The sequence below is a fragment of the Oreochromis aureus genome, linkage group 12 (genome assembly GCF_013358895.1).
Source record: "Oreochromis aureus strain Israel breed Guangdong linkage group 12, ZZ_aureus, whole genome shotgun sequence".
NCBI lineage: Eukaryota > Metazoa > Chordata > Actinopteri > Cichliformes > Cichlidae > Oreochromis > Oreochromis aureus.
Genome location: NC_052953.1, coordinates 32,561,713 through 32,582,898, shown reverse-complemented (window position 1 = coordinate 32,582,898; position 21,186 = coordinate 32,561,713). Strand labels below are relative to the sequence as shown.

At 39.6% G+C, this 21,186-nt stretch overlaps 1 protein-coding gene and 1 long non-coding RNA gene across 2 annotated transcripts; one reads left to right on the top strand and one right to left on the bottom strand.

The window, feature by feature from the left end:
* The first annotated feature begins 211 nt into the window (after nucleotides 1–211).
* Nucleotides 212–7,934, top strand: vamp8 (vesicle-associated membrane protein 8 (endobrevin)). Its single transcript, XM_031740857.2, has 3 exons — nucleotides 212–413; nucleotides 2,972–3,139; nucleotides 5,848–7,934. Exons 1-3 carry the CDS (start codon nucleotides 399–401, stop codon nucleotides 6,043–6,045), a joined length of 381 nt encoding a protein of 126 aa, XP_031596717.1. The 5' UTR covers nucleotides 212–398; the 3' UTR covers nucleotides 6,046–7,934.
* Nucleotides 5,789–12,201, bottom strand: LOC120443095. Its single transcript, XR_005615129.1, has 2 exons — nucleotides 11,920–12,201; nucleotides 5,789–6,041 (listed from the first exon to the last, which is right to left on the bottom strand). It is a non-coding gene; the product is annotated as an uncharacterized LOC120443095 (long non-coding RNA).
* Nucleotides 12,202–21,186: the final 8,985 nt, after the last annotated feature.

Genomic DNA, 21,186 nt, shown 5'->3' with positions numbered 1-21,186 from the left:
GATTCGCTTCAAAATCATTACAGTACTTTTACAGGTAGTGAAAATCAATATCTGAATACGAGTATATAAAATATAATGACGAATATTACTGTGTAAAAATTAAAGGAGACATATTTCTTTATATAAACTTTTTTCCTTTAATGTTTACCCAACCACTTTAGCGTAAAACGTTAGGTTGCTTTATTTTGGAAACCAAAGGGCGGAAACTGAGTTGTCGTTCACTTAACAGTTGGAAGAAGGCAATTAAGGGAGGAAAAAAACAACCAGGAAGTAAAACAGGGAGAAACGTATTTGCTTCGAGACTTTAAACTGGTTTTAAAAGGTTTTAAATCAAATCGTCAACTTTTAAAGAAAGTAGATCCTTCGGTTTGCGGATAGAGGACATTTTTTCCAGCAAGATGGACACTGATCCGGTAGGTGATAATGACCTTTGTTTATGTTGTTCAGAAAGCCTCCCCGCCGTCAGCAGTTTGTTCAGCGACAGTCTCAAACAGGTGTTCTTCCACATAAATCAACTTGTACTTAACTTGAAACCTACCTCGACTGAAAATAACTTATTTAAGTCGGCGCACTAACTTTTTCATTTTTGAGGGAGTAAAGCAGTAAGTAAAGCAGCTTAACAAAATGGCCTAATTACACACAGTACTCAGTACGTGTTGGAAATGATTTTTGTAAAGTTGAGATGCGTTTGTTTTCCATAAAATAAAGCCGCATACTTCAAGTAAATGTTTCCATTTACTACTATCTATTTATAATACATGTTACTAACTGATAAACGGTTGTTTTTCACGTATTTGAAGAATGTTTCACAGGTCGTTGGTGGAGCCATTCGCCTGTAGCCAAGCTCTGCTAGAGCAAGTAGCAGTTTAATGCTAACTTACCTTACAAAATAGATATTATCCACTGGGCAAAACTTTTTAAAATTATTATTATCATTATTATTATTATTACAATTATTTTATTAGTAAAGTGGAAAAATAAACTTTTACAGGTAGAGCAGCTGAAGTGGCGTTTATTACGTGCTAAATTAGGTTTACTGCTGTCATGTTTTAACATTATTTAATGTTGGCACAAAAGAGGCATATGTATATGTGTGTGTGTGCGCGCGCGCGTGCCTTGCAACATATTTCTTTGCCTACTTTAATGTAGAAATGGCTGCTATGAAGACTTTTTTTGTTTCTTTTTTTGTTAACTAATAACACAAAAGGCCACATAATGAACTAATTATAATCTGTTGGCAGTCAGTGCTGTTTATTCTGCTGAACAGTTAAGAACGTCCAGGCAGTTCTTTAAATATCTGTAATGACTCAACATTGTCGACCTAAAATAAAAACGTTTCCTTCTAGCCTGCAGGAAAATCTTACTTCCTGTAGTATTCAAATCTCAGTGTGTGTCCTCACAGATTAGGGCAGTTTCCAATTTGCCTATAGTGTGAGCAGTAAGGATTCAGTGTTTGAATAAATGTTTTGGATTTACAGCTGCAGTCAAACATTTTAACAGGAAATATCTGTTGGAACATTTTAAAGTGTACTTCCTTGATCATTTTCGTCATGCACCAATCACATATTTACAAGACCCCTTATCTGTCAATTTATAAAGAGAGACTGAAGTCACTCAGCTTACAACATATCAAATATTTGAACTGGATTCTTAATGTAGCCGCCCTCTGCAGCTGCCTTGGACACTTTACTTTCTGTTTATTGATACTTGATAGGCATCAGCCATTCGGTGGGCCTGAATGACTGACGTGCTAGCACTGGTACAGAGGAATGAGAGAGATTAAACACATGTAATGAAGATATAACAAGAAAAAGAAAATTAAAGATGACTCCAGAGTTTGGGGGGGGGGGGGGTTCAGAAAATTCTTCTGAAAAAGGATGAATGGAAAAGGAGGAAAAGAAGGGAGGGCGGGGTAACAGGAGAGGCGAGAGACACATGACGCAGGAGAACCTGCCCTGTTTCCTAGAGACAGTTTTGTTACAGTCTGTTGCTGACTCATGGGACGGCGTGGTCCCTGCATGTTTACTGACACACCCCCAACAGCATTTCTGCGTTGAAATCACATGTACAGCTATGTGAGGTAACAGCTGACGTTTCTCTTGAATGCACACAGGCTCTTAGCAGACCTTCACAGATGTATAAAAGTGGTCAGTTGACAGCCACAAGGTGCAGCTCAAGGGCTTGTAAATAAATACTGTGGTTACAAACGGGTCAAAAGGACATATTTACATTATATGCTGCTTTGTCACTTGCAGACTCAATCATGTGGAGATAGTCATGTCCAATAAAACATGAAGAGGCCGGGCCTCATCAAAGACTTATAAAGGGATATTTTTGCAATTTAGCTGTGCACTTCTGTGAGTCTTTAGAGATTTTCCTGAGACAGGTTTGCAAAAGAAGTAGAACCTTTGATATTCAGACAGTCACTCTGACATTTTTGAGGTCTCAAAGCACAAGTACAGGAGATAGCTACCTGAAGTTTTCAGGGCCGAAGGACACATTTTGGTTTTGTTAAAACTGACGCTAAACCAGGTTAACATTTTTTTTTCTTTAACAAACTAAGCATCAGTATCACAGGATATATCATAGTTTCTATCTCAAAATTGCACCCATTTAATGTCTATGACTTGAAGCAAGAGAACAAAGTAGTGCTACATGCAGCATATGCTTGATTGATGAGCAGACTTCACTGTTCACCCAGCTGATACTTTTTATTTTTTGAATTGCTCTGCTTGTAGGCAGTTCATGCCAACGCTATTTTGTGTGCGTGCGTGTGTGTGTGTCGGGGGGGGATGATGTCTTTAAACATCATGCTTTGGTGGTTTTCTGTTATCCAAAGAGGCCCTGTATTTTTGGGGAGGGTTGTGGGGGGGTTTTTGGGGTTTTTTTTTTTTACATTGTTAAAAATAGAAAATGGTTTCTGCAAAGGGATTGCAGCTAACTGTTCTTTAATGACCCTTCTCTATACCAGGAGCGCGGAGGAATAGAAGAAATGCCAGAGCCTAAGGACAAGGTGCAGGCTTTAAAGGATCAGGTGGATGGCGTGAAAAGCATCATGACTCAGAATGTGGACCGGATCCTGGCACGAGGAGAAAGGCTGGATGACTTAATGGGCAAGACAGAGGATCTGCAAGCAGGGGTCAGTGTGATCGTGAGAGTTTTAACTTTCACTTGGCTGTGTGTAAAAGCAGGCTGAGATGTGGACAATACTCCCATACATGCACATTTGTAAATAAAGCTTGGTAAGCTGTGACCTTAGTGATACTGTTCAGTTAAACCAGAATAACAAGTCACTTCGGGCGGTGTCAGGTTCTCCACATTACAGAACAGAACAGGTGAAGTGTGGCCTTTTTCATGCCCTTATTCAACTTTAAGGATTTTTACAAAGTCAACTGTGTAAAATGTAAAATAAAAACCAAATGAGGTCAACTATAGCGTCCCCTAGCAGTAAAGCTAATTACTCTTTTATCTGTTTTGTTATCCGTTTGTACTCTTGAGGTTGTGGTTGCAGCAGGAAAAGACTTCTTAGAGCTTAAACAGTTGTATTTGACCACACTTACATTCCATTTCCATTCATGGAAAAACAAGATCTTAAACACAGTAATAGCATTCATTTCCTAATCAGGCTTAATGTTACAGCCATAGACAGTGTAAAAGATGGACATGGTTACTGTGACATCTAATGAGCAGTATAAGGGACACATGTCTTGTAACTAAAACAGATTCTGAAATACAATTTTAAAAACTCATCTATACAAGGTAGACGACTTTAATCTTCACATTTTGACTTTTTTCTCAAAATACTATTTTTACTGTAATCTCAAATTGAACACAATTGTTTTTAATGTTGTCCTAATGCTCCGTCGTACATCCCTCATTGGTTTGTGAAATCCTGTTTTGAAGCCATTTTTGAAAAAATGGATGTGACGAGGAGAGGTGGAGCTAAAAGTAAAACTGCGTGCTCACTGGATAAGGATTTGTTATTGGTAAGTTGTTAGATAATGAGTGAGCAGAAAATAGCACATATAATCTTCCTTGGTATAATTAAGATTTAGTAAATAGTTTTTATTCATTATGACCTAAAAAGAAAAACTAGGACCATAAACTCACTAGCAAACACTTTCTAGAGATCAGGTCAGAACAATGTTTTTCTTTAGGCTTCTGAAGGACCAGAAGTCTTTTTGCTACTACAGCTGTCATATTCAAGTGGCCTTCAGAGAGACTGTAGGTTTAGGAACTTCCATATTTGCTTCATTTTTCGACAAGGAAGGTACCTCTATCTTTTTTAGGACTACCTATAATTCAGCAGAGTTTCTGACTTAGATTTAGGTGACATGACAGAGGCCAGGTTTCTTTTTAAAGACACAGAGATCTTTTAATTTTGATCTCAGTGGTATTTTGGGTAAAATAAAAATAAACTAATAACACAAGCACTAATTTGAGTTTCCAGGTGCTATTTTACACATTCATTTTACTTTACTTTTCTGTCACTACTTAATGTACTAAAATACAGGATGTGGTGAGATTTTGGAAAAGCATCACAGTTTGTGTTAGAGTACACCTTTTTACAATATTACCACACACTGCGAGGCAAACATCTAACTGCAACAAGCTGCCATTTCAGTCACTAAGTTTATGGTGACTTTGATTTCCATGTTATGTGTCTGACCCCCACAGAGAACATTCGCTCTCATGGCATCTATTCCATGAATCAATGTTGTTTCTACAGATAAGAGACAAAATGTTAAAAAGAACCCATTTTAAATTGGGCACTTTGGTAATAGCAGCCTGTTACAGAAACATATTTTTTTCTCATTTCTTTATCTGAATCTATGAACAATGCCGAAGATGACTCATGACAGGCATGAAAGGTATTGTTGCACCAAAAAGGTGATTCACAAAGAGGTATAAGCTGAAAACTTTGTACAACATACCCAGATGCCATTTACCAAAAAGAAAATATTGAGGAAACGGGACAAGTGGACAGGCCTAAAACTACATCTACAACAGATGAAGAGCATCTGAAAGAGGGGGGAAGACCCAGCTATGACTTGACATCTTAGTGATGTTTAGCTGATCCATCTTGTTCCCTTAAGCCTCATCAGAAATGGTCTCAGTGGCAGGGTGGATGCCAAGTAGCCTTTTTTTAAGGAAGGGAAATATGAGGCATGCCACATTGGACCAGAGCTGCACTGAAAATCAGTGGCAACAGGACTTATGAAGTGATGAATTCAAATGATTTGGTTTAAATGCTCATCAGCTTTTACAGAGAAAGACAGGACAGAGGCACAACAGTGAGTGTCTGCACACATCTGTAAAAAAAACAATGGAGGCTCTGTCAATGTTTGGCCCTGCATTTCAGTTATTGATGCTGATGGAAATATGAACATATCAACAAGATTACTGTTGGCTTTAGATCCACCATCCAATATCATCTGGAAAGCCTCTGATTTGTAGAAAAACACACAGATGGAATACCATCAGTCGTGGATTGATCTCCACAGAGCCCAGACTGGAACATCGTTGATGCAGTGTGGGATCATCTGGTCGGAAGACAAAAGGCAGAAACATCCAAAGAAGAGTTTGAATGTCTTTCAAGAAGCCTGAGAACTATTCCTGAAAACCACTTAAGGAAAACTGCCTAAGAGACTGTGTTGAAGAATAAAAGTGGTGGTATCAATTGTTGACTCTGGAAAAACAAATTCCTTTTATGTTTGCACATTTCAATAAATAACTGTACCTCTTTGACATTTTCCTAGCAAAATAACAACTCAAGACTAAACAGAGTTATAGCAATAGAATTTATTACATAATTTTATTGATTCTCCTGTCTCTTTCCTTTCGTAGGCTCAGCACTTCAAGCAGACGTCTCACAAGGTGGCTCGCTCCTACTGGTGGAAGAATGTCAAGTTGATTGTGGTCATAATTGTGATCGTCCTAATTATTGTCCTCATTATCATCTTACTGGCCACAGGAGTCATCCCTACTAGTTCCTCCGTGCCTCCTGTAGTTGCTCCCACCATCAAGCCACCCAGCAATCCCTAAACAGACAGAAATTTAAACAATGTATAGTCAGAATAAAATCATAAGCACATTCCTATTGCACAATATCGAGGAAAAAAATAATATATATATATATATATATATACATGTAAACTTGAGCAAATCACTGCTATATGGTGAAACCGTTACTACTACACAGTTTCTACGTTGAACTTTTAGGAATTCCAATATTTTATTCTTTGGTTTAAGGGACTTTAATGACAGAACAAGCTTTTGAAAGCCTTTCCCATACAATTCCTGCTGCTTCTTTTTTTTTTTTGTAAATACACACCCTAAACAAAGTTCTCTGGAACATCAGCCGTCTTTTCCTGATGGCAGTAAAACACTACCGGTATTTTTAAAGGATGTTTCATATCAGCAATGTCTACTCCTCTTTGTTAAACGGATTCACCATAAGCATTTATTTCATCCCAGCAAAGAGAGAGTCTCTTGAATTTTTGTAGTTGAAAAGAATGAAGGTGGATTATTCGAGTCTCATATTTTATGTTAGGTTTGTCTTAGATGTTGTCACTGGTGCACCTTTACAAAAGACAGCGTGTATAACGCAGAGTATGATTTGGATCAACTGTGTCAGGTAATAAAATGGGTAATATTTGACACTAGAAAATTACCACAGAGTTAACAGTTTTAGGTCACAGTATATTTAATGGGAGGATGAATTGTGGAGTTGATTTTGACATCTGTCAGCAATAACTTTAAAAGCTTCTGGGGGATACTACATAAGCTTCCAAAACCACTCTGGCCCATCAGGGAACTGGACCCCTGCAGGTGTCCTATTTAGGACTTTCTAACATTAGAAGTGGATATTTGGGGTCTTTTTGACCCTCTGTGATTTGGCTTTTTTGGGTTAACCTGCTGAAGCCAAATTGGATTTGGATCTGGGGTACGAGGAGGCCAGGTGAACACCAGGAGCTCTTCCATATGTTCTGGAGCCATTCGTTATCAGCAACAAATGCTATTTGCTTTACCTGTCAGTAGTTTGTTGTGGCTGATTGGTGTATTTCAGTCAAAATGCTTCCAGTTTTGTTAGTCAGACAACCTACATAAGAACGGTTTATTGAATTAATATACTTTGCATACTCTCTAAATGGTGTATATGAAGTAAGCAATGAAAAGATTACAGTGAAGCCTTCAAGTGTGTTGACATTAAGCAGTCGGTTACTACGCCACTGAAACAAGGGGTGTAGTTTTAAATTTGCATTGAACTCCTATTCGGACCGTAAAGTTTAACTGATGACCTACAGCTGACTAGCCACCCTGCAGGTATTAAGTGTAGAAACTCGCAGCCTGGAGGGGAATGTCAACCACCTCTACAACACTCCCCCTCTGGCCCGTATCAGCCACAGTGGTAAACCTTCATAGTCTTTTTGAAAATCCTCCAAGTTTCTGGATGTTACAATACCAGTTTAGTTTCAAAGAGGTCAAAGGGCTTCTGGTGATGAGCTGTATAGAGTCGTCATATTCTCACTGATGTGTATATTTGTAGACTTTAGCAGACCTCTTCATAAGTGCCTCTTCTGTAGAGGCTATTAATGTTACTTTTTTCTTATTTAATCAAAGTGAATGAATAAAATCTGAATGTAATTTCTGTATAAATAAATCTTAACTGATTCTGTATAAAACCCTAAAGTTTCATGATGAGGTAACAAAATCCCTACTTTTTTTCCCCTTTTTGGTCTCATCTCTTGATGCCTGTAAACCACACTCTTGTTTCTGTAAGACATCTTTAGTGAGTCTGTTGCTGTGTTAAAGGCTTTTTTCTACTGTGTGTAACTCTTGTAATTTAAAGCTCTTGAGGGTCTTATTCTGATGACTTACGGTATTTAATGGTTTTGACGGGCTGATAGAGAATAAATTGTATTTTTCTTCTGCTCTGTTGTCATGTCCTGTTCTTTGGTCACAGTTTTGCCACAAGATGGAGACAGAGTGTGATCTAAGCTCCTGTTTCTCCTCAGTTTATTCTGTCCTTTTCTGCTCAGTAGTGTGTACACAATTTAAGTAGTAAGGAAAATGCGCATGGTGGCACAGCAGTTAGCACTGTTGCCTCACAGCAAGAAGATCTTGAGTTCAATTCCACCATCAGCCTAGCATCTCTGTTTGGAGTTTGCATGTTCTCCCTGTTTGCATAAGCTCCTCCCAGAGTCCCAAGGCATATAGTTACTGGGGATAGGTTAATTGGTAACTAAATACTGTATCTATCACAGAAAAGGTCCTTGAAATGAAAACAAAATAGCAAGATTGTGTTTAATGGACATAAAGCAGATTTCACAAGGTCAAGTAGACACTCCCAGCTCTGACTGTCTTCATCCATTTACTGACTCCTCTGCTAAATGGGACACGCCTTCGCCCCTGGCATTCAATTCAATTTTATTTATATAGCGTCAAATCACAACAGAAGTTGCCTCAAGGTGCTTCATAGGTACAGAGAAAAATCCAACAATCATATGACCCCCTATGAGCAAGCACTTTGGCGACAGTGGGAAGGAAAAACTCCCTTTTAACAGGAAGAAACCTCCGGCAGAACCAGGCTCAGGGAGGGGCGGGGCCATCTGCTGTGACTGGTTGGGGTGAGAGAAGGAAAACAGGATAAAGACATGCTGTGGAAGAGAGACTACGTCTATTGCAGCATAACTAAGGGAGGATTCAGGGTCACCTGGTCCAGCCCTAACTATATGCTTTAGCAAAAAGGAAAGTTTTAAGCCTAATCTTGAAAGTAGAGATAGTGTCTATCTCCCGAATCCAAACTGGAAGCTGGTTCCACAGAAGAGGGGCCTGAAAACTGAAGGCTCTCCCTCCCATTCTACTTTTAAATACTCTAGGAACAACAAGTAGGCCTGCAGTGTGAGAGCGAAGTGCTCTAATAGGGTGATATGGTACTACAAGGTCATTAAGATAAGATGGGGCCTGATTATTTAAGACCTTGTATGTGAGGAGCAGAATTTTTAATTCAATTCTGGATTTAACAGGAAGCCAATGAAGGGAAGCCAAAACAGGAGAAATATGCTCTCTCTTTCTAGTCCCTGTCAGGACTCTTGCTGCAGCATTTTGGATTAGCTGAAGGCTTTTCAGCGAGTTTTTAGGACTTCCTGATAATAATGAATTACAGTAGTCCAGCCTGGAAGTAATAAATGCATGAACTAGTTTTTCAGCATCACTAAGAGACAGGATATTTCTAACTTCTGTCTAATTAAATTCTTTATTTCCTTATTATAGAATATCTTCCATCATGGTTTCCCGACAAAGGCACTTGCAGTATGCCACATTACCTGCCACATACCCGGCAGCAGTTGATAAGCATTTTTGAAGTCACATGTCGGATGAGACAAGTAAAGAACAAAGAGAAAAAATCTGTTCAGAGAAATGAATGTGAGTTTGTCATTTCATAGTTGTGTAAGAGATCCTTGTCTTGGCTGAGTTGCTGCCTTAAACTGCGCATAAAAGATTGAGAGTCTGAAAAGCAAAGCAAGGGGGCTGCAAAGAAATGTTCAGCTCAGTTGCTATTTACAAGCCATGCTAAACACAACGTGAGGTCTTTTTTAAAAAAAAATACAATCTCCATTGGGGCCCAGAAAGACAATAAGGAAGTTTAAAAAGATTAGCCAGTGAGCATGCAGATCTGACCCTCATTGATGATGTCTGGTTTCAAAAGCTAGCATAGCCAAAGTGAAAACACTTACAGTGGCTAGCAAAAGTATTCGGCCCCCTTGAACTTTTCCACATTTTGTCACATTACAGCCACAAACATGAATCAATTTTATTGGAATTCCACGTGAAAGACCAACACAAAGTGGTGCACACGTGAGAAGTGGAACGAAAATCATACATGATTCCAAACATTTTTTACAGATAAATAACTGCAAAGTGGGGTGTGCGTAATTATTCAGCCCCCTGAGTCAATACTTTGTAGAACCACCTTTTGCTGCAATTACAGCTGCCAGTCTTTTAGGGTATGTCTCTACCAGCTTTGCACATCTAGAGACTGAAATTCTTGCCTATTCTTCTTTGCAAAACAGCTCCAGCTCAGTCAGATTACATGGACAGCGTTTGTGAACAGCAGTTTTCAGATCTTGCCACAGATTCTCGATTGGATTTAGATCTGGACTTTGACTGGGCCATTCTAACACATGGATATGTTTTGTTTTAAACCATTCCATTGTTGCCCTGGCTTTATGTTTAGGGTCGTTGTCCTGCTGGAAGGTGAACCTCCGCCCCAGTCTCAAGTCTTTTGCAGACTCCAAGAGGTTTTCTTCCAAGATTGCCCTGTATTTGGCTCCATCCATCTTCCCATCAGCTCTGACCAGCTTCCCTGTCCCTGCTGAAGAGAAGCACCCCCAGAGCATGATGCTGCCACCACCATATGTGACAGTGAGGATGGTGTGTTCAGAGTGATGTGCAGTGTTAGTTTTCCGCCACACATAGCGTTTTGCATTTTGGCCAAAAGTTCCATTTGGTCTCATCTGACCAGAGCACCTTCTTCCACATGTTTGCTGTGTCCCCACATGGCTTGTGGCAAACTGCAAACGGGACTTCTTATGGTTTTCTGTTAACAATGGCTTTCTTCTTGCCACTCTTCCATAAAGGCCAACTTTGTGCAGTGGACGACTAATAGTTGTCCTATGGACAGATTCCCCCACCTGAGCTGTAGATCTCTGCAGCTCGTCCAGAGTCACCATGGGCCTCTTGGCTGCATTTCTGATCAGCGCTCTCCTTGTTCGGCCTGTGAGTTTAGGTGGACGGCCTTGTCTTGGTAGGTTTACAGTTGTGCCATACTCCTTCAATTTCCGAATGATCGCTTGAACAGTGCTCCGTGGGATGTTCAAGGCTTGGGAAATCTTTTTTGTAGCCTAAGCCTGCTTTAAATTTCTCAATAACTTTATCCCTGACCTGTCTGGTGTCTAAATCCAATCGAGAATCTGTGGCAAGATCTGAAAACTGCTGTTCACAAACGCTGTCCATCTAATCTGACTGAGCTGGAGCTGTTTTGCAAAGAAGGATGGGCAAGAATTTCAGTCTCTAGATATGCAAAGCTGGTAGAGACATACCCTAAAAGACTGGCAGCTGTAATTGCAGCAAAAGGTGGTTCTACAAAGTATTGACTCAGGGGGCTGAATAATTACGCACACCCCACTTTGCAGTTATTTATTTATAAAAAATGTTTGGAATCATGTACGATTTTCGTTCCACTTCTCACGTGTACACCACTTTGTATTGGTCTTTCACGTGGAATTCCAATAAAATTGATTCATGTTTGTGGCTGTAATGTGACAAAATGTGGAAAAGTTCAAGGGGGCCAAATACTTTTGCAAGCCACTGTATCTTCAACCAGCTGCTTCTTATACAAACATGGAAGTTTTTGCTGTGGCATAAAGGCACATTTAGTAATCGTGTGGAAACATGTCATCAAAGGAGTAGTCAGCAGCTATCACATGAATGCAAGCATTTTATGGGTAAACTTGGCTTCTCTGTAAGGAAAACTCATCAATCATCGATAATTTGCAAAAAATGAAAATGTGGCCCTTTTTTGTTCGTTTGTTTGTTTGTGTGTGTGTAACGCGGTAAAGGACCAGAGCGCCTGACTGCAGCTTGATGGATAATAAGCTAATCAGAAGTCATCCCCCAAGATTTTCTCCATTTAAAGCAATGCATTGTCAGGGATTGTAACATCTAGTCCTTTTTACTGAATGATAATAATAATAATAATAATAATACAAAACATCTAATTTGGTCCCAAAAGGAGGTGGGACGAAGTTTAGTCCAGTTCAGTTTAGTTTACTTGACCTGTAATAGGCCATGTTCTAAACAACAGGTAGGAAGCTGAAGTCCATTTATCAGGTTGTACAGAGTTATCAGTCCTACCGCAGTGCAGCGGTGGTCGTGTGGCTCGCCATCCCACACTGATCAGGGCTTTGATCGCGGGGGAAAAAAAACCTGACCGTTGAGTGGATCGAGAGAGGGTATAAAGTTGAATAAATTGGCCGGGTTATTGCACGCTGTCAATCGATATGGAGTCTGTAATTTGTCAATATCTGACAAGCACGCCAACCACAGAGACAGCAGCAGCGATGAGAGCAGGGGACATGCAGATTGACCCGGACCTTATACAGAGTTCATTCCGCCATAATAAAGGGATTTCCGGAAGTGGGGTCAGATGTTACCTTGGTTACATGCGTTTTCTTTGGTGCAGGACGTCACCACTGTATTATCTAGGGTGACCAACCGTCCTCTTTTCCCCGGACATGTCCACTTTTCACGTTCTGTCCGGGGCGTCCGGGGGGATTTTCGAGATTGATAAAAATGTCCGGGTTTTCCTATAGTCCGACAGAGGACCCATGTGTGTGACGTCATCCCCGAACTGCTGTTTTGTGAGCGCTTATTCTGCACTCACAGACGGGACAGACAGCGCACAGCAACGCGCCTAATGATGTTTAAAAGATCCCAAAGCGCAAGTGCATCTTTTCAGACGAACTGCAATAGAAATTTCCCTCATACCAACCATAGCTGGACTGGCCATGGGCCCACTGGCGATGGTGATTTGTTGTTTTTACAGCCGATGGTTTTGTTGTTGTTGTTGTTTTTGTAACGGTATAAACAATGGAAGGTGGTGGATTGGCCAGATGCTGGCCGATGTGTAAAAATAACTCAGTTGTTTGGTGGTGTCTATGGCGGAGCTCCCACAGAGGCCAGCAGGTGGATGAGGGAAAGGGGAGGCAGGAGGAGGAGAGACCCGAGGTGGCCGCTGGTCCAAGTGTCAGGTGAACTGAACTTCAGGTAAGAAGTTATGACCTGCAGTCTGTCTGGGTCAGATATAAACCAAGTTTAGGTGTGGTTTATTTTCGTTGTGCTGACATTTTACAGTCAGTTACAATAACTCGTACTGTGTACTAGCTAGCATGATGGAGTTTCTATACAGCTATGATGGTGCTATGATGTTACTGATAGTGATACGTGGTTTGGATATGTGGTGAGAGGGAAACATGAAGATGAAACCAGGAGATGTCCTTACTGAATCATCAGAGCTGAACAGGTGATGGCGAAATAGGGTTACCTTTAAGGTGGCATGAATGAGTTGAAAGGAAGTTATGAACAGTTTCTGAGAGACAACTAACACCAGGATCCTTTTCTACATAGCTGACAGCTGGTAACTGTGCAGGGGCGGGTCTAGCAAAGTTTTGCCAGGGGGCCAGGTAGGGCATTAACAGGGAAAGGGGGGCTCAAAGAAATATTTTTCTTTCTTATTCTCATTTAAAATGTCTAGCTTTTAATAAATAATTATCTGAATCTTACAACCAAAGTTTTCATCTGATGTAAAATGTATAGAAATCATACATATACCAACAAGACAGCATTTGAAAACAAATGCTGTCACAACAGCATTTGTTTTCATCCAAAGGCTTTATGGCTTTTCCTATAATACCTGGTGGGCCGGTCTCTAGTCAAAATGCCCGGGCCGATTTTTTGTCCCAGGACAGCCCTCATACCGACCCAGTACTGGTAATTTTTCTTATGCAGATGAGGCATTATTTCTGTACCATTATTTAATTCCAGAGGTTTTTAAGTTTGTTTTTTTTTGCACTTGTTGACTTGTAAAAGCCTATATGACATATTTTATTTCATAATTCATTAACCACACAGAGAAGGCATCATTTAAATATGTTAAATATATTTCTTTAAGCAAGTTCTTCATGACTGAGCTAAGTGTCCTCTTTTTTGGAAATCAAAATATGGTCACCACTGTATTATCACAATGTTTTTCCAGATGATCAAAATTTCCGTTACGACTAGAAACGCGGAGTTGGCGAGGCCGGTTCTCACAGCGACAGGCAGTTGTCTGAGAAAGAGATGGACGAAAAGGAATCCCCCGTCGTCGGAACCGAGCAAGGACAACATGTTTTCCATGAGTTCAAGAGCTGTGCCTCCGCCCAGCCCGGAGAGGGAGAGAAGTTTCTCGGCTCGCTCCGCACCGGTGAGGGTGTATCGCCGCAGTAGTAGGTCCTTAAGGGCGACGTATTTCCCTTGCGCGGACATTTTTTAAGGAGAAGATTGCTGTTTGGCTGAATTGGTCCCAGTGTCCAAAGGTGCACAGATGCATCTACTAGGTGGCCAAGGAGTATTACCAGTTCCCACCAGTATCTATTCTTTTCTCATTATGAGGTATTGTGGAGGGGAAACAAATTTAATCGGTTTTGGAATAAGTCTGTAACATAACAAAATGGGGAACAAGTAAAGCACACTAGCCCTAACCCTGTGTTCTCAGGGTAGAGAGATTATGAAGGAACAATAAACACCACTGGCTAAATATTATGTGTCACATCAATGTCTTTATTCCAGATTAATTTATCTTAAGTTTAAAAACAAGAAACGGGTAATACCTGTGCATGCGTGTGTGTGTGCGCGCGTGCGTGCGTGTGTATAATATGCATACTTTACATGTTGTATCCAAATCCCAGAAGGAATTAAGGAATTTGTAGTTTCATTGCTGAAGTTCTTTTGTGTTTGGTCTATTGTTCCGTTGTCAGTTGCGCCACACTTTTTAGTCGCAATTTATTCATTTTCCAGACGTTAATTTGTCATGTTTTAGTAATATATCAACATCTGTTATATTTACATGTTTTCATATCATATATAACATCAGTTTGTTGATTTCAAAAACTCTGCACACTTCACTCGTCAGCCGGCTCATTGGTCAGATCAAAACTACCCCTCGAGAGTCTGCCTCTCTGAAATGACTTTATTGACGGGTCTGGAAGGAGTTCCAGATCCTGGTCGGGGTTACAGTCAGGGGCTATTTCCAGTAGGAAATAGGCAGGCAGGGAAGAACTTCATGCTCAACAGGAACGAACCTTGGGCTCAACAGGGCTCAAGAAGGGGGAAGCAATCGGCCATCTGGTTGGGTATGAGGGCAGATGTTGCCAAAATTTGCACTTAATAGGTCAACATGACCGACTACAAAATGACTGAAAGATTACTGCAGCATTAGCATAGTGCCTTTTGGTGCTCTTCTGCATCTTCATATACACGAAGGCTATCGATTCTTCACACTGGTCAACTTAAAATAACATAATAAACCTGCTGTTTATACTGAACAAAATGCTATGATTGTGGTTTCTTGCTGTTTTCTCACCTTTTTTTTTTTTTTTTTTTTTTTTGAGATGTGATTTTTGGACTTGAACAGATGAGAACCGAAAGTTTCAAATCTCTAAATCAAGCAAACAGAAACGAGGCTTTTGTCTGTTCTCAATCTGCCAGTGTGAGAACAGGCTCTTCAAACCATCCACCTGGGTCTAGGATCATTTATGGCCTCTACATGGGCCCACGTCAACCAATAGGCTCTCAAAGTTGCAGTTCTGTCATTTTAGACTGAAAATCTACACCACTTTATCTTGAAAGTGGTAAAAAATAACCTAAATATCTATTTCAACATAATGTCACCTATATGTATAGAAATGTTGCAAAAGGTTCTAAACGTTAACTGCCCTTTCATAATCTCCCTTCTCTGCGACTCCTTCTGTGTTCATACAGGCTGACTGTAATAGAGAAATTGCTGATTTGCCAGCAGATGGAGACTGAGAGTCCAAATGATCTGACTCTTGATTAAGTAGATCAGAGGGGATTCCCGCAGAATTTTCCTTGTTGTTCAGTGAAGATCAGGTCTTGATAACATTATGAAGGTTGTTGTGCCACATTTTGGCATACTTTTGTTTTCTGTTTGTCTAATCGCAGGCTTTGCTAATATATGTAGAGCAAAGCTAAGAACAAAAAACAAAACTATGATGCAACATTGGGTTATGGAGTTTAAGTGAGAAAAAAAGGGTGTATGCTCCATACTAGACCCAGCTGTAAGGCTGGTTGCCAGAGAGCCTTCACTGATCAATGTTTTTCTACAGCAACAAGGTCTGTAAAACCACATATCGTTGTGTTGTTTTACAGGCTTTAAGGTGTGTTCTGTGTGCATTTTGTTGAAGAAACTGCAAAATAAAATGCAAAAACAGGCAAAGCAAACACACTGGTCACAACAATAGAAATTGTAAACCGTCTGTGTCTTTAAATGATTTTATTGGATTCTCTTCCCACAGTAAAAAGAATAAATGAATCATTTCAAACATTCCAACAAGTGTATTCAAACGAGATAGACAGCAGGTTGCAACAGGCTGGACTCTGATGTTGACTTAATAGTTTCTTAACTGAGCCTGTGTTTCCGTTCATTGTGAAAGTGCTGTTTTGCCCACATGTGGTTAGTAAACCAAGTTATCCCCATGAAAAAAGACCTAATTAAGCTTTGCGACAACAGTTCTGGAACACAAAGCTCATTTGTTACTAATGGGAAATCAGCCGGGACTGTCATGTGAATGTGACTGTGCCATCTATGCATGGACCTCAGGCAGTAATGTGAAGGGAGGGTGGTCAGTATCCTGAATACATCCTTTGTATTTGTGAAGCTTTTTCCCCACAGCAAGCCTTTTGTTGGCCTGGTCCGTGTCACCAAAAAACTGTGGCCCAGCATAATGTTCAATATGTAGACGGTACTGTCATACTGATGGTGTGCTAGTAAAATGAATTTATGATGAGTGCAGCCTCATCACGGTCAGCAGATTCAGACTCAAGTTGTTTATGTTTAATATTTAAATATCTTAATATTACTATTTTTATGTAATACACTCTATCGTAGTGTCATAGTGCTTCATAGTACTGAAGCAGATGATACTTTTACTGCACTACAGTACACAACACCACACAAGAACATACTGTATGGTTTGGTGAAGTATAGTATATTGTGAAACTGCACAATATACTACTGTAAACTTTAAAAACCCATCATTGTGCTGTAAGATTACACTCACATAAAACACTGCCTGAAACAATTACATGAAAATTAAACACAACAATATCATTCTACAGACAGCTGAAACTGAAAGCAAAAGCATAACACAGTGATGGAGGAGTGGAGAGGCAAATTTGGTGGTACTAACTCTTAAATAGTACTGTAATATTAGTAATAGTTATTATTATTATTATTATTGTTAGAGATAATAATAGTAGTATTTGTTGCTAACAAAGTAATAGAGCTTTAAGTGTGACAACTCAAACCACTGATTTTAACACAGGAGATTCTTTTTTCACACATTTATCTTCACTCACAGTGTGAACAGAAACTGTGACAGGACCAGATTGTTTGCTGTATTTTTTCCCGATTAACTGTATTTACATTTGTCACTTATTAAACCTTTGTTGACGGAAAGCGAGGCCCCAGGTGCTCATTGTGCCTGCAGTGCTCATATATTCCATTCATGCCCATTCCAGTTGTTAATGATTACTTCATATTATTGTATTTTTGTCATTACAGACCATCAAATACTTGTGTTTAAACCCAGCTACCTCAGCTCAGAGAAACAAGGAAGTAGGCGAGCTAAGCTAAGCTAAACAAGCTAAGCTAAACAAGCTAAGGTTTAATCAAACATCACTTTGTCATTTATGAATCATGGAACTAATAAGTAGGGATGTGCAAATCATGAACGATTTGTTCAGTACTCGAGAATTACTTTACCGACTCGTGAATCATGATTCACAATCCCAACTGACTTATTCAGTGACTCATCCCTGTTACTGTTAGCAAACTAATTCCATTAGTAGAAATATATCTAGCTTATAATTAAAAATTGTGGAAAAAAACAACAGCCAGTTTCTTAACAAAAACATTTCTGCTCTGGACTGGAAGAAAAAACCCGGAGTACAAAGCTCACATCAAGACAATAGCTCATCAGTTCACAGTAGCATCGTTCTGCTAACATGCTAACAGCACATTTGAGTTAAGTGTTTCCAAAATCTTCCAAGGGTTAAAAGAAATTGATTCACTTTCTTAGTTCCTTTTTCACTATTAAGCCATTTGACCGCATACATGTGTGGAAGTTTGATGATGCAAATAAAAGCGCTTATGCCAAATTCACATGATACAGGTACTTTACTCCTTTCACGTTCTGCACGCATGGAAGGCCTTACTTCCCGTTTCTGATATTTCTTTACTTTCCTCTATTTTTCACACCCTCACAGGACACGAATAGAATGTATGTAGCATGTATCTTTATTGTTATTATGCAGTGCAGAAAAATTTGGTTTGTATCTCCACAGATTTTGACAAGATTAAGTTAAGCACACACACACACACACACACACACATATACTATGCAGATATGATTGCAAATATGTGAATTATAATGTGTATTTTTTCCATCAAAGCTTGTTGCACATTGCAAATTAATATGGTCTGCTGTCTCAGGCAGGGGTCTCATGCTTGTTGAATCAAATGCTGTGGGAAAGAATTCTAATTGCTCACTGAGTGACACAGCTAAGCAACAATAGAGCAGTGTTGTCTGCTCATCAGCTCCCTATCATAAGCACGTCACACAGACATACGCGGAAGCAGTCTTGGTTAAAAACCTGTTTGATGACCGACTTCTTCAGAAAAAAGAGAGGCTTTAGTCTCTGAGTGATCCAACACATATCATAACAAAAACCTAGTGTGTATCTATATCACATTTATGCTGAAAGACATGTGCCATTGTTTAGTTTAAAAAAAACAACCCATAAATTACAAGAAACAATTCCACTGCAGGAAGCAGCAAAAAGTATCACAAAGAATGGCCTTCTTAATATGGCACAGACTCATCCCTGTGGGGATATTACATGGATATTACACATATTTCACATGGGAAGGACGTTTTAAACGCTTTCAGAGCCCACAAGAAGGCAACACCCTTAAGCGACACACAGAGTCGCAGAGTTCTGCAACAAAAGGGCTGTGCGTCTTATCACATCACAACACGTTTGACAAGTTCAGACAGGAAGAGCCACACACTGCCAGGCTCTCACTGAACACAGCAGCATATTAGTTTGTTTATCAAGCAGTTCTTCCCAGTTTAACATAGCACGAAAGATATAAAGGAGATGAACACTACTGCTGCATTCAGGTGCCTCTGGTGATTTTCCAAACCTTTGCTTGTTCTCTGTGTTTTCCTGAGCGAAACTTAGTTTTGTATACAGTGTTCCTGTCAATAACTCCCATCTACCCACCATGTAACTATTGTAACTATCACTGAACCAGAAGGAATGAACTGCCTATGTATTTTTGTACCTCTTGTGTTTTGCCGAAACCACTTGGCTTTTTTTCTTCTTTTTTTAATTTTGTTTCACATAGGGTTAGGTAACACTTCCTCTTATTGGTTGGTTTTGTTTTTAGCTTTGCCTATGCCTTCAGTTTTGGGTACTGACCTTTTGACCAAGAGTAGTAACAAACCACACCTTTAATTGTGACTAGCAGCTGGACCTCTGGTTTTGGGAAACTCTTTTAAACCTTATGTTCCATTTCCCTACCCCTAGACCTGGTATAACAGAAATCTTCACTTATTCTCATTCATATATATAGTCCTTCTTCGTGATTTCTTCCAGCTTGATTAGACTCCCAGTTCCAGACACACTGAGGCATCCCCACAACTATCACCGTGTTTCTTTGTGGGTGACACTGTTCTTTGTACACCTCTCCCTTCTTTCTCCAAACATAAGCAGTGACTTTGTGGCCAAGGAGCTCTAGTACCATCTTATCTGACCAAATCACACACTTCCAGTATACATAATCTGTCTCCAGGTTGTCCTTAACATGCTTTAGTCCTTAGTTGGCTAAGTCATTTATAATTGTCTTGGCAGTTGTTCTAGTGTCTTTTTGTTTGTTTGTTTTTTTCATTTTTTTCCCCCAGAGTCTTTGAAATCTTTCTCTTCCTTTTTTCTCAACTCTATTTATTTTATTTTTGGCATGATGCTTTCTCTCTTTTGCACCATAACACTGCGACAAATTCCTTGTTTGTATCCTTGTTTGTATCAAATCCGGCAATAAAAGTGATTCTGATTTAAGAAACCATCACTGAAGTTTTTATACTGTGTGTTAATTTGAAGATAACCCTCAGTTTTAACTTGATTTTACAAGCTTTAAACATTACAAAACTAAAGCACATCATCATGGTTTGTGTGTGGTATAAAACACTTTTGTCATTTTTTATTTTTTTAAATAATTCTGTTATTGTGTGCAGATAGAAATAACTTATGCTCTCTGAAGGAAACTACTATGTTTAGAAATGCTATATTGGAAATCCACATTAAAAAGAATGCAGTTTTTATACTTTTTATAAGATAGGTTGACATGAAATAAAAGTTCTGTTGTGCCAAACATGTCATATGATTATTTCTCAGGTCACATGGGGGAGCATACGCAAAACAGGCTCCTCCACAGCTATACATCAAATTTCATATCTGGCTTACACAAACATAGAATGCTTTAGAAATCAAACAAAGTTTAAAAGAAGCTTAGAGACATATATCTAAACACTGAAACATTTCAGTGTGTGTTTAGCCATTTCATGTAAAACTGACATTCGAAGATAATCTATAACAAACAACAGGACCCACTTCCTGCATCTTCACAGTCACATACACGCATTTCCTGTGTCTGAATAGTTTCATCCAAACGACAAAGCCATCGTTATCTGTGCTAATGAAGTTATGAACTGTGCACATGCAAACCAGGATAAGTCTGCATATACAGAGCCCCTGTCGAGGTAAAGGTAACATAAGCTCTGGATAAAGCTATAAAGCACAATAAGACACAATAAACACGGGAAAGGTTTTTGGTCATCTATCCATCTATATTCTTAACCGCGTATCCACTTCAGGGTCGCGGGCTCTAACGCAGATGCCACTGGGTGGGGTACACCTATCTGTCAGACAGATGGAGAGATATCGGACAGATGGAGAGATATCAGCCGGTTTAGAATCCCAAGTTAACCAAACATACATGTCTTTGAACTGTAGGGAAAAGCAGGAGTAAACTCCCAACTCCACGCAGGGAAGCCCGAGCCGGACAGCGGTTCTTGCCTCTTACTGTGAGGCAAGCAGTGCTAACCACTGTTCCACCACTAACAGTAAATCCCACGCGCTGCGTTGGGTGTGAATTGGTACAAATGCAGCACAAAAATGCCGAATATTCCCCAGATTTTACTGATACCTAAGCACGTAAAATAAATTTAATGCGGCTGTCATGGTTTGAATATAAACCGTTATTAATAATATATGTATTAGTAA

Bases quoted from the DNA above. Each gene is read 5' to 3' on its own strand.
- vamp8 (XM_031740857.2), top strand. The intron at 3,140-5,847 runs GTCAGTGTGATC...TTCCTTTCGTAG, and splicing joins CAGAGGATCTGCAAGCAGGG to GCTCAGCACTTCAAGCAGAC.